Source organism: Ursus maritimus, unplaced genomic scaffold (genome assembly GCF_017311325.1).
Source record: "Ursus maritimus isolate PB19 unplaced genomic scaffold, ASM1731132v1 scaffold_2, whole genome shotgun sequence".
NCBI classification, from domain to species: domain Eukaryota; kingdom Metazoa; phylum Chordata; class Mammalia; order Carnivora; family Ursidae; genus Ursus; species Ursus maritimus.
The window spans coordinates 27,109,142-27,122,338 of record NW_024424452.1 but is presented as its reverse complement, the minus strand read 5'-3'; the positions used below and the strand labels follow the sequence as shown (position 1 = coordinate 27,122,338).

Genomic DNA, 13,197 nt, shown 5'->3' with positions numbered 1-13,197 from the left:
CAGGGGCCTTGTTTTTCACTTCCTTTGGTTGGTTCTATTTTAGTTGTTGTTTGTGTTGTTCTTAGAGTTATCATCTGCCCCTCTTTCTCTCTACCCAACCCCCAAACCCCCCCTCCCGCCTCCATTGCGCATGCGCCCTGCATCCCTCCCCCCTGCTGGGTACCAGTCGGCGCTCCCCGGCCCTGGCAGCGGAAGAGATGGAGCAGCGTCACGAGCGCCCGGCCCCTTAAAACGCTGCTGGCTGGAGCCGCCTCCCTCCCTGCATCCCGCGGCGGGGATGGAGTAAAGGGGGACCCGTCGACCTGCCCGCGGGGATCAGCGATGGAGTTAAAGCAATCTTTGTCCACCCATCTGGAAACCGAGAAGCCTCTGAGGCGCTATGGGGCGGTGGAGGAGACGGCGTGGACAGCAGAGGGACTGGGGAGAAGTGAGTACTCGGCTGGAAGGGGGGGACAGTTGGGGATCCGTGCGCCGGAGCCCGTGGTCGTGGGAGCGCGGGGATCGCGGGGAGCGGACCAAGGGGAGCGCCCCCGCAGCGGGGCTTTCGGCGCTGGGGGGATGCGCAGCGCTGCGCAGCGACGCGCTCTCCCGCGAACCTTTTGTTAAGGGGGACCCTCCAGGCTGGGCATCACCGGGAGGCTCGGGAAATCGCGAGGCAGCAAGCCGGGAGCCCGGGGTGGACTCTGTAGTCCCGGATCCGTAAGCTCGCAGCTGGTCTTGGAAAGTAAGGTCTTTCCCTGCAGCCAAGAGAGGAGAGTCGGTTCTCCGCCCGGGATGCGCTAGGACGCTGAAGCGGTTGGACCATCCTGGAAAGCGCCCACGTCCCTGTAGAGGGGGGAGTGTCCGCCGGGTTTCCGCCGTGTTTCTCCCCCAGCGCGAGGTTCAGGGCACACCAGAAATTCCCAGCGTTTCTTCCCCCGCCTTCTCCTGGGTCGCGGGTGGGAGGGAAAGGGTTAGGGGAAGGTTAACCCTGTGCACACCCTTCTCCTTTCTCCCTTGACTCATTCAGTCTTTGGTTTGGTATAATCCTAGAAGGCACTTCTGAAACGGGCCGACTTTACCTGCTGAATCTATGATATTTAGGTGTCAACAGTGTTTACAGATAAACGAAGGATTTTTGTTTTTCAATGAATAACAGTGGTTAAACCTCCTGCTTTCAGTATAGAGGCAGCCGCAAGGGCTCCAAGGGTCACCAGCCCTCCCTGCAAAGCCAGGGCGCTTCGTGGTGCCCCTGCCTTTGCATGGCTCCCCTAGCACGGTGCCTCCTGCCGGGCTGGGAAGGGCCTCTCACCCTTCTCAAGGACCCCTCCTTGGCTCTAGGTAATCACGCTCAGCACCAATCCCAGAGCTATGGACCAAAGTATTGTGAATGTGCTCTTTTTTGTCTTGACCTGGTAGAAGATAGTGTGTGTGCATGTGTGTGTGTATGCGTGTGTGTGTGTATGCGCTCTTTCTCCACACCTGTTATTACAAATTCAGAAAATCTTCCTAGAATGGCTCAACTGTGTTCTGGTTCTCAAGGGTTCAAGTTGAAATCACAATCAAATGTCTTAGCTCTGCACCCACAGTGCTCCCAACCTTTTTCCTTCTCTTTCTCCTTTTAAAATCTGGGTCCTTCCTCCTGTTTCCTCCTTTCAAACCCCTTGGCTTTGGTGCTTTGGGATGACACCAGGACTCAGGGTCTCTGATTCCTACAAGCTCAGATTAATCCCCACAATGGCTGCCTCGTATTGATGGATGGCCAGGCACCAGGTCCTGTGCTAAGAACTTTGAATGCATCATCTCATTCAGTCCCCACAGCCACCCGCCGAGGTGAATACTGTGACTCCCCTTCCACAGCTGGAAAGACCTGGGCTTGCTAGGAGCTGTGACAGGCAAGCTTCAAAGACAGGATTTGAACCCAGAGCCCCTCTCTGCTTTTAACAGGAATGTTTATTGCTTTCACAGTTTCAGGAAGCGCTCTCAATCTGTTGAGAGAGGCTGAGAACACATCTAAATACGTGGCCACCCTGTTGGTCTCTGGAGCCCCCAGTGGCCTTGAAAGAATGCCGGGTCCTTGCACAGTACAAGCTGTGCTGTGGGTTGGAATGCTGGCTCTGCCCCTCGCCGGCTATGGGACTGACTTGAGGCACGTTTCTAAGCCTTACTCTGCCTCTGTTCTCTGAAATGCAGACGATAATAGGACCTACCTTAGAGCTCCACTGCAAAAACTCAGTAAGAAGGTGTATGTCGAGCTCAGAGTAAGTGCTCAGTACGTGTTGGCTGCTTCAATTATTTTATTACTGCATGTGTAGAAGCAGTAGGTTCCAGCCTTCCACCTTCGCAAGGCACCGCATAAAGCAACCCTCTGGACTCAAACTGCTGTGTTGGTCATTTCCCTAATAATTCTCTTGCAGCTTTTTATTTTCTCGCCATTTTATTAGGACAGTTTTCAAACGTACAGGAAAATCGCACCAAACACCTACTTTATAGCATTTTAGCTCCTGAAATTTTTATCCTTCTGAGTCTTAGGCTGCAAACTGTTAAAAGCCTGGCAGAAAGGCTTTCTCATCTTCTCTGTTCCAAGCCATCAAAGACTCTGACTTTTGCTTCCTATTCACATACAAGACCACAGTTTCTGATCTCCTTCTGCATGGATCCCTAAATCTGCTTCCCCCCCCCCATTCGAACTTGAAATATTCTTAAAGCACTGATCCAGAGTCTCCCTTTTGAATCTTAAGTCTCAGATTATTACCTTTAGAAAGCTTTGGTCTCTGGACTTTTGTCTGCAACCTGACCTTTTTTTTTTTAAGTCTTTTTTTTTTTTTTTTTAAGATTATTTTAGAGAGAGAGAGAGCATGAGCTGGAGGGGCAGAGGGAGAGGGAGAGAGAATCTCCAGCAGACTCCACACCTGGTCCAGAGCCTGACGCAGGGCTCAGCCCCACAACCCCAAGGTCGTGACCTGAGCCCAAACCAAGAGTCAGACACCTAACCAACTGCGCCACCCAGTGCCCCCTGACCTTTTTTGATCCAAGTGGTTTTTTGAACTCCGCCTCAACTTCCCTGGGATCTGCGGATTCATATACTAACATATGGGACCTCCATTTATTTCTTAATGAAGTGTGAAAATTAGTGCTTTTGAGTCTACGGAATAACAACTGCCAAGCCAAGGAAAGTTGTAATGCATGAAATGCTGGAGGCAAAAAAAAAAAAAAAAAAAAAGAGGCCCATTAAAAATAAACCATGCTTGGAGGTCCTGGCTGGCTCGGTTGGTAGACCATGAGACTCTTGATCTCAGGGTCAGGGTTCGAGCCCCACATTGGGCATAGAGATTACTTTAGAAATAAATAAAAATTTTAAAAAAAGAAGACATACTTTAACATCTACCTATATTTAAATATTTTAGGTTAAACACTGAGTGTGTTACTTAAAAAGAATTTTTTTTTTTAAATTTATTTATTTGACAGAGAAAGAGAAAGCGCACAAGCAGGGGGAGAGGCAGAGGGAGAGGGAGAAGCAGACTCCCCGCTCAGCAGGGATCCCTACATGGGGCTCTATCCCAGGACCCCGAGATCATGACTTAAGCCGAAGGCAAACTCTTAACCGACTGAGCCACCCAGGCACCACTTAAAAAGAATTAAAAGGGATGGGGCGCCTGGGTGGCACAGCGGTTAAAGCGCCTGCCTTCGGCTCAGGGTGTGATCCCGGCGTTCCGGGATCGAGTCCCACATCAGGCTCCTCTGCTATGAGCCTGCTTCTTCCTCTCCCACTCCCCCTGCTTGTGTTCCCTCTCTCGCTGGCTGTCTCTATCTCTGTCAAATAAATAAATAAAATCTTTAAAAAAAAAAAAAAAGAATTAAAGGGGGGGGGATTACAGAACCGGTCATTTTCAGTGTAAGTTGTATTAACTATTATCTTCAATTTTAACTATAGTTTTTAGATGGAAGATTCATATAGTACAGTAGCAAAGAGTGGGAGTTTTGAAATCAGGGTAAATGGGTCCAAACCAGCACTAATACTTTGTTGCTATGTTACCGTGGGAAATTCTTGAACCTCTCTGCGTGTCAGTTATCTCATCTGTAAAATGGGGATATGTTGGTTTGAGACCTTGGGAGCTTCCCTGGGGTGAAATTCAAAACTAGCCCCCCATACACAGAAAGGAAGGTGAGGCCACGAAGAGTCAGATGGTCCACCTGGATAGGTGGCAGGTGTAATAAGCAAGGAAATTTACAGATGGCTGCAAGACGAGTAGATCTCCATACCTGACTGCCAGAGTCTTAAAAAGTTTTTATGGAGGCCTGAACAGGGTTCAGTCTTGTGTATTTCCAGATGGTCTCGGTAACACCTTACTCTTTCAAGGCTGTGCCCTTGGAACGGCTCCTGCTGTGAAAATGCTTGCACATATCAAAGACAAAGGAGGCGGCAAGGAGTCTCCAGTTGCTGGGGGACCAGCTGTTGGGTCAGATAGCAGTCATGTCCTCTCCGTAACCTCCCCCAACAGGATAATCAGAATGACCACTTCAGGCTGTCAGGAGGATTAAATGAGATAATGTATATAATGCATTTAGCACAGAGCCTGGCACACTTTAAGTGCCTAAATAGTGCTGAATGGTTGTCACAATAGGACTTAAGTGGATGGTGCCCGACAACATGGGAGAAGGTTATTCCGGGCTCACCAGTCAGTTCTTGCTTGTGTATATTGCTTTGTAAATTGCAGATAATGATGGTGTATACACCACGTTCCTCCCTGTGGGAATGTATGGCGGAATAGCTTTTGAACCCTTGCAAAACACCTGGTATTTTCTCCTTTGAGAAGGATTCCAAGCAATTGCTCCCAACCATCCATCCACCTTAGACAGCATTTTCCCACTAGCAGTGATTTGGTTTTCTTTGTTTTTTCTTCTTTTTACTCAGTTGGAAAATGGATAGTGACATTTCAGTGTGGTTAGATATATAAAAATATTGCTTTCAACCAACTGTAATTAATTGAGGGAGACACAAAATGCCCCTAGAGGTAAAAGCCCTGGCAAAGCACAGAGGTAGAAATAAATGTGCTGAGAGAGGGGGATTGGACTGAAGCGGAAAGCTCCACCACCAGGAGAGGTGACAATTATTTAAAAGTCCAGGGGTGTGTGCTGACTAGCAAGCAGATCAGTCCACTGGCCAATGTTTCAGGTATAAACAGTGTGGAGGAGGAAATAAGACAGATTGCCAGCAATCCACATAATCGATTCTTGGCAAAGGTTTGTGTTCCTTTCATCTGTCTGAAAAGCTATGCTAATTTCATTATCTCAATTTTATTTTGTCCTGGCATTATTTCTTTTTTTGAATGTACAGAATAGTATGTGCACTTTATTAAAAATTGAAATTCATCTGAAATATAGAAAGTGAAAAATGACCATAATCTGCTTCCCCCTGCCCCTCCCCCACGTATTCATTCAATAAAGAGGTATCGAGAGTTTTCTAAGTGCCAGGAAGTGTTCTAGGGGCTGCGGATACAGTGTTGAGCAAGGCAGACAAGGTTCCTGCCCACGGGGAGCTTCTATTCAGGGAAGTGAAGGCGTCAGATAATACGTAGGCAAACAAATAATGTAGCTCAAATGCTAAGTGTTACATGGGAATTAGTAGGGGTGGGGTAGTTCCCATCTGGTGGTCCAGAAATGCTTCTCTAAGAAGGTGACATTTTGCCAGTAAATGTCAGGGATCAAACGCAAAAGTCCTTGCTGTGTTAGAGGAAGAGACAGAAGGCCAAGGTGGCTGGCACCCAGAGAGTCAGGGAAGAGAATGGAGATGAATTAGAGAGAAGCCAGACTGGGTAGGGACTTGTAGGTGTGGGTACAAAAAAAAAAAAAAAAAAGTAAAGATTTTATTTCTCTTACAGAAGAAGCTACTGCCGAGTGTTAAGCAGGAGACTAACATGAGCTGGGTTTTGTTTTTAAAAGGTCACATAGGCTCCTGGATGGAGAATGAGACTTCAGTGGGCACGTGACAATCAATGTAATTAACCTTTGCGGTGGGCCTGTTCTTTCTGAATCAATCCCACTGATAAGTGGTAGGAATTTCTGTGAGTGTGAAACGTGTGACAAGGGGCAGGGGCAGCTTGGGCGTCTTGTGGGAGACCAAGGTCCGGGTTCAGATTGCGGAAACGTGACCGTCTCTGCTCTATGCTGGATGGAGAGCGGATTGTGTAACTTACTGGAGGAATTATTATAGCAGGAACGTGAAGATTATGAACATGATTGTATCTCGTATGCACTTAGAACAAACCCAATTATTTATGTTTCTCTGTGTTCGTACTGTTGTTTCCTTGTTTTAAATTTATTTGAGAGAGAGTGAGAGAGCACAAGCAGGGGGGAGGCCAGAGGGAGAGGGAGAAGCAGGCTGCCCGCAGAACAGGGAGCCCCATGATCACGACCTGAGCCGAAGGCAGATGCTAAACTGACTGAGCCACCCAGGTGCCCCTGTTGTTCCATTTCTGCAAGCATTTCCTTCTTACGTGTTAATTGAAGGAAAAAACTATTTGTGCCTCTTCTTGCTCTCTGATTAGTTATTAAAGACTTATTAATAATAATAGTAGTTAATGAGTTCTAGCTGTGAATTTGAGCTTATTAAATTCTCATAACAACCCTATTAAGTCAGCTGAATTCTCACTCCCCTTTTACTGAGGGGGACATCGGGGCTTCGGGAGGGGTTGAGAAACTTCCTGAAGGTCCTGAAGCTGGTATGTGGCAGAGCTGGAGAGCCTGGATTCTGGCCCTCTGTGACCGTAAATGTTCCTCGCCCGTGTCTGTTATGCCTAGCATAGATGCTGCAGAGAATAGAGATGAGATATGACACAGCCTCTACCCTTAAGAAGCTTCCAGATTTGGGGAGCGTGGAGACACAGAAGTAAAGAACAGCATCATAATATGTAATACCAGTTAACAAGAAACGAACGTGAAATGAAGGGACCGTGGGGAAATGAGAGAAAGGAGAGCTCTGTTCTTCCTGGGGGACCCCAGTGTGACAGCAAAGAGGAGTGTTTGCACCGGGCCTGAAGGCTAAGCAGGGTTTCCATAGGTTGCTAGTGGAGAGAAGTACATTTTGGTGAGCTGCCCAGCCCCATGCAGGGAGGTGGGGATCCCTAAGGCCAGGGTCCCTAAGGCTAGGTTGTTTTAGGTTTTTTTGTTTTTTTGTTTGTTTGTTTTCTTTTTTTCTTTTTCCTGTCTCTTCCCCATTGGCTCTCGAGTCCTGGGACTCAGGGTCTGTCTGTCTGGCTCACGGGTGTGAATCATCCGTTATCTGGATGAGCCTGTGGGTTGGAGACCGGCACAGGCAGACGCTAATAGCACAGCCGCTCAGACCAGCACTCACAAAGCTCCCCCAAGGATGCTGCCCGTGCTTCAGAGGCACAGAGAGGAAAAGACCCAGACCCCATCCTTAAGGAGTTCTCAGGCTGTCTGTGTTCCAGGCCTCCCTGCTGCTCCTCACCTCGTGATCTTGGGCCAGTCGCCTACCTCCCCTAGACCTCAATTTCCTCCCCTGAAAAATGGAAATGTACCGAATGCTGCTGAACCGTATGTGGCTAAGATGGCATATTTTACATTATGTGTATTTTGAGGGATGGTTCTGGGGTCTGGGAGAGGAAGAGGTTCTTGAAGTAGCCTGAAAAGATGAACAGTATTTCATTACTGATTGTGAGGAACAGCATTCCAGGCAGAGGGAACAGCATATGTGAAGACACAGACATGAAGCAGCACGTGTGACCAGGGAACTGTAAATGTATGAGCAAATGCTTGCTAGGCTCTGAATGCACGAGGGAGACAAGATCAGAGCAGAAGGTGAGTGCACTTTGGAGCCCAGGGTAAGTCCACGGAAGGCTGGACGTAGAAGGCTCAGCTCCCCATTGAGACAAAACTTTCCTGCAGGGTCCAAGTGGGGCACCTAAGGACCAGACTCGTTTGTTTGAATGAACCAGAGTCAGACTTATTAATAATTATTTTTTTCTTAAAATGCCTCTACACAAAGGGATGGTTAAAGGAGAAAAAAACAATTATTCTAAGGGAAGTAGAAGGGAATGATTATAAAGACGAACACGCACAGACTTCTGACGTGCCTGCCCTGTGCTCGTGTTTATATACATGCTCTCATTCGCTCCTTATAAAACACCCTATGATGGGAGGTACGTGGAGATATTTATTGCATTTTACAGATGAGGAAACTGGGACTCAGGGAGGTTAAGCCATTGCCTAAGGTCACTCTGCCAATAAACGGCAGAGCTGGAACTCGAACCCAAGCCTGGGTGCCTTAGTCCTGCTGCCTTCCTGAGCTCCTGGGAGTGGCTGGGGCTCCCATTCATTCAGCCGGTAAGGTCAGTTAGTGTTTCTAGTACATCTTCGTGTTTCTTAGTACTGATTCTGAAAGACTTCTTGGGCAACAGAGGGGCCGATCCGTGCTGTGTTTGAGAGCGGATGCTCTGCCTACATTTGATTCCTGGCTTTATCCCTCCTAAGCTGTGTGACCCTGGACTGCTTACTTAACCTCTCTGAAGTTCAGTCTCCTCTATAAAATGGAGCTACTCACAGGACCTGCCTCATATGGTAACGGAGAAGATCCCAAGAGAAACTATGTGAAGGCCTTTGGCACAGAGCCTGGTGGTCTTGGGAAATGGGGGGATGGTGTTGATAGAACAGGACATAAAGTGGGCCTGAACTGGGTACATTCAGACAACTGGAGAGAAAGAGAGAATGAGGGATGTCAAAGTGGGTGGACCAGCCTCAGGAAAGAATGCAGGTGATAAAGCGGATGGCGACTGCTGGAGTCATGCATGAACTTGGCTGCCCCGGGAGGAGTACTGAGGTGTGAGGTGGGTTGAACAGGGTCACTACACTCGGCCAGAGGAAACGTGACAGGTGTCCAGAGCAGGACAAGGGATAGAGGTAAAGAAAGTAGCATTTTAGGAAGACTTGTCTGGTGGTGGTTGCACCCTGGATGGAAGGACAGGGAAGCTGGAGGGTTCTGGAATCTTCTGGTCATGAGGTCGTCGAGGCTAGGGTCCAAAGCAGTGGCAGGGGGTGGGGAGGAAGGGGTGAATGAGATATCCTGAAGGGAGAAGACCTTAGTAGTTGATTACAGATAGGAAAGAAGGAGGGTCTTCTAAGAGCCGCAGTGTGGTAGGCAGGGAATAACAGTATGGTTTAGTCAGGGGTCTTAGGAATTAAATACACTGGGATCTGTGCTGCCCACTCTCACTTTCAGCAGGGTTTTAAGAGGTGCAGGGAGGGGTGCCTGAGTGGCTCAGTGAGTTAAGCACCTGTCTTCGGCTTAGGTCATGATCTCGGGGTCCTGGGATCAAGCCCCACATTGGGCTCCCCATTCAGCGGGGAGTCTGCTTCTCCCTCTCCCTCTGCCCCTCACTCCTGCTTGTTCTCTTTCTCTTAAATAAATAAATAAATAAATAAATAAAATCTTAAAAAAAAAAAGATCTTCTTGATTTCATCTCAGGTCACAATCTCAGGGTTGTGAGATGGAGCCTGGCATCAGGCTCCTTGCTGAGCATGGAGCCTGCTTGAGATTCTCTCTCTCTCTCTCTCTCCCCCTCTGCCCACCCTCCCCCTGCTCTCCTGCCTCTCTCAAAGACACCCCAAAACCACAACAACAAAACCCCAAGAAGCAAAGAAACCCAAATGGTAATAAGAATGTCTAGATTCCATAATATCCAAATTGGGAAATGACCACAATTCTGTGCATTTGAAATTCCCGGACAGGTAAGCCATTCAATCACCTATTTGCCCATCCATCCATTCATTCCCTCATCCATTCAATGACATATTTATTGCTGGCCTCTTCTATGCCAGTTATTGTGCTAAGCTCTTGAGAATACAGTAGTGTTTTGAGTAAGAGGTTTACAGTCCCTCCCTTCAAAGTGATTTAAGGTCTACTAGTAAAAATAGAACTACCATATGATCCAGCAATCCCACTTCTGGGTATATATTTGAAGGAAATGAAAACAAGATATTGAAGAGCTATCAGCACTCCCGTGTTCACTGCAGCATTATTCACAACAGCCAAGATATGGAAACAACCTAAATGTCCACGGACGGATGAATGGATGGAGAAGGTGTGGTGTATGCAATGCAGTATTATTCAACCAGGAGAAAGAAGGAAGTCCCGCTATTTTACATTTGAGACAACGGATGGTCCTTGGGGCATTATGCTAAGTAAATAAATCAGACATCGAAAGACAGATACTGCATGATATCACTTACATGTGGAATCGAAAAAAAAAAAGAAAAAAGAAAAAGCCAAGCTCATGGAAATGCAGCAGAGAAGTGGTTGCCAGGGGCCGGAGGATGAGGGAAAGAGACAGAAAGAGAGGTTGGTAAAAAGGGTATAAGCATCAGTTGTAAGATGAATAAGGTCTGAGGACCTAATGCAAAACCTGGTGACTACAGTTGATAACACTGTAGCATATAATTGAAATTTGCTAAGATTGTGGAACTCAAGTCTTCTCTCACACGCGCACACACCAGATCAATAGGTAGGGTGATGGGTGTGTTAATCACTAGGTGATAGGAGTTCTTTCACAGTGTGTCCCCATAACGAACCACCATGATGTCCACTTTGAAGATCTTACGATATCGTCAGTCAGTTAGACCTCAACCAAGCTAAGGAAAGGGGGTCTACAGGGAGCAGTCCCTGTTTCCAGCGGTGTCGAACCAAAGGGCCAAGACATGGTGCTGTCCGTCTTAGTCCTTTGGAAACAGGATTCAGGTCAGTTTGCTGACCCATTGTGCTCTTAGCGAAATGTTGTCCAGAGATGAATTCGGTTGTTTTGCTCTATGCATATTTTGAAGGCCCTTGAGAAGATGAGTCCTAATAGGGTCAAACCGCGTTTTATGGGCAAATCCAAGTGCAGTGATGTGATCCTGTCTTCTTGTGAGAAGAAGGATCGCAGAAACCCTGGGTGTCATAGTCGCGCCTCAGGGCTGAATGCCCGACATCTATCACACTGGCCAGCACTTAGAAGTCTCTCATTCAATCAATAGTTGCCGAATTAGATGGCTGTTAACCCACGAAGACTGAGGTGCAAAGGATTTAATCATATTCTGCAAACCTTTGAAATCATCGAACTAAAGAATAAGGCTAGCTGGAGTCTCGGTCAGAATCACCCGCCCATCTCCTGGTTTAGACAGTTTGCTGCCAATGCTGCAGTTAGGTGAGCACCCTTGCTTTTCTGCTTCCAGGGAAAGAGGCAAGATCTTCAGATCAGATACAGAGTAAGAGGAATAGGCACTGGGTCCTGGTTCCTGGGAGGTGGTGCTGTACTCACCATGTCATGATGGGTGTAGGCTTGGCTGGGTGCTTTACGCACGAGTCACAGCACCTTGACTATAAGATGTCACAGGGGCGGGACACATGGTTCAGGGTCACTCACAGCTCTTCAACGGCAGAAACAACCCCAGCATGGCCACGTTAAATATACTGGGCCATTAAAAGGCCTTTTAATTTCACGCAGAGAACACAGTCATCTTAGACGCCGCTGGTGGAACTGTTTTGAGCGTTGCAGGCTTTTTGGAAAGCAACCGGATAACATCTATTAAAATTTAAAATGCTTGTATGCTTTGACCTAGCAGTCCCGACTCCTGGGACTCTGTCCAACAGAAATAAAACACCAGCATACAAAAACATATGTGCAAAAAATAAAAAAAACTGGACACAAAATGAAGGCCCATCAGTAGAAGGAGAGTTGAAGAAATTACTGTTCATCCATTGATCAATGTTCTGAAGCTATTAAAAAGGAAATAAGCGGCGATGATAGTTGTCTTAGAGGTATGATGGAGGGAGGAAAAGGAGATCCAGGAAATGTATGTAACAGGATCTCATTTCTGTACAACAAAATTCTCTATGTCTCTGTCTCTGCCTGCCTGTCTGTGTCTATAGCACGTACAATATATCGCATCCGTGTGCGTGCACGTGCCCGCATGTGATCTTATTAGTAGGAGAAAAACATGGAAGGACGCATAATAAGTTGCGGCCATAGGCTACGTGGGGGGGGGATTGGAGACAGGATGATGGGAGGGAAGAAAGAGGAGGTGGCAGCCGTCAGGCAAGGAAAAAAGAAAATTAAAGAACTACTTCCCTGGGGGGGGAAATCCTCTGATAAAATTATCACACTTAGATATTTGTGTTAGGCTACACATTGGTGGGACGGGGGAAGAGGCATCCTAACTTCAGAAAGGTTAAAATGTGCTGGGGAAGGTGGGTCTCAGAATCGGAGGGAGAGAATTTCATCTGACTTAATCCTCGCCGCAATCCTATAAAGCAGTGTGTGTGTGTGTGTGTGTGTGTGTACACACAAATATATATCCAGGAGCAGAGGGATGGAAATCCTGCCCCATTAGTCAATAGAGAAGGGATTTGAGTCTCTGGACTCTCTGGTTAAGAAGTTCATGCCTTTTCCCCCTACAATTATTTGTAAACATCCAAGTATATTAAATTCCACTGGAATTTCATATTTTTTAAAAAAGGAAAGGCATCTGCAATAGTTTGTGGAGCTCTATTTTAAGAATCTGGGTCATCACAGGGTGGGCCATGTTCCTTTAGATCTTCTCTCTTTGTGCTTCCCAGTTTCCCCTGGTGCCCAGGGCTGAGAAATGAAACCACTCACTCCCCATAGTCCCGGTCTCAGAGACAAATTTGGGCAATAGGCGATAATCAGCAGAAGAGGAGACCTACCAGGCTTTCCTTAATTCCTGTTTTGCTTCCTGTGTTTCCTCTGCTCCGGATGCTGTAACTAAAGGCCGTAAGCTAGGTGGCTTATAAAAACCAGAAATTCATTGCTCAGTTTCAGAATGGAAGTCCAAGATCAAGGTACCTGCAGATTCCGTGCCTGCTGAGGAACCCCTGCGTCACAGCCTCTCCCATAGCTGTGTCCTCACATGGCAGAGGGTACGGGGAGTTCTCTGGGGTCTCCTTGATCAGGTCACTAATCCCATTGATAAGAGCTTCATCCTCAAGACCTAATCACCTCCCAAAGGTCCCACCTCCAAATACCATCACCTTGATGGTTAGATTCTTAACATGAATCTGGGGGACGGAGGACATAGGTGTTCAATCTCTAGCATCCTCCTTGGTCCTGGAAGGAATTAAGAGAGCCGAAAGCCCCACTCCAGGGGTCAAGTGCTTTTAGCAGGGGGCTCTTAAAAGGCGGCCATCATTTTGATAAGGAACAAAAA

At 47.3% G+C, this 13,197-nt stretch overlaps 1 protein-coding gene across 1 annotated transcript in view; it reads left to right on the top strand.

The window, feature by feature from the left end:
• Positions 1–321: 321 nt before the first annotated feature.
• BMERB1 (bMERB domain containing 1) overlaps positions 322–13,197 on the top strand; it is a 104,625-nt gene continuing 91,749 nt past the window's right edge. Inside the window, exon 1 of the mRNA XM_008696927.2 lies at positions 322–427. Within this exon, the coding sequence (XP_008695149.1) occupies positions 322–427 (106 nt within the window). The remainder of the gene's footprint in view (positions 428–13,197) is intronic.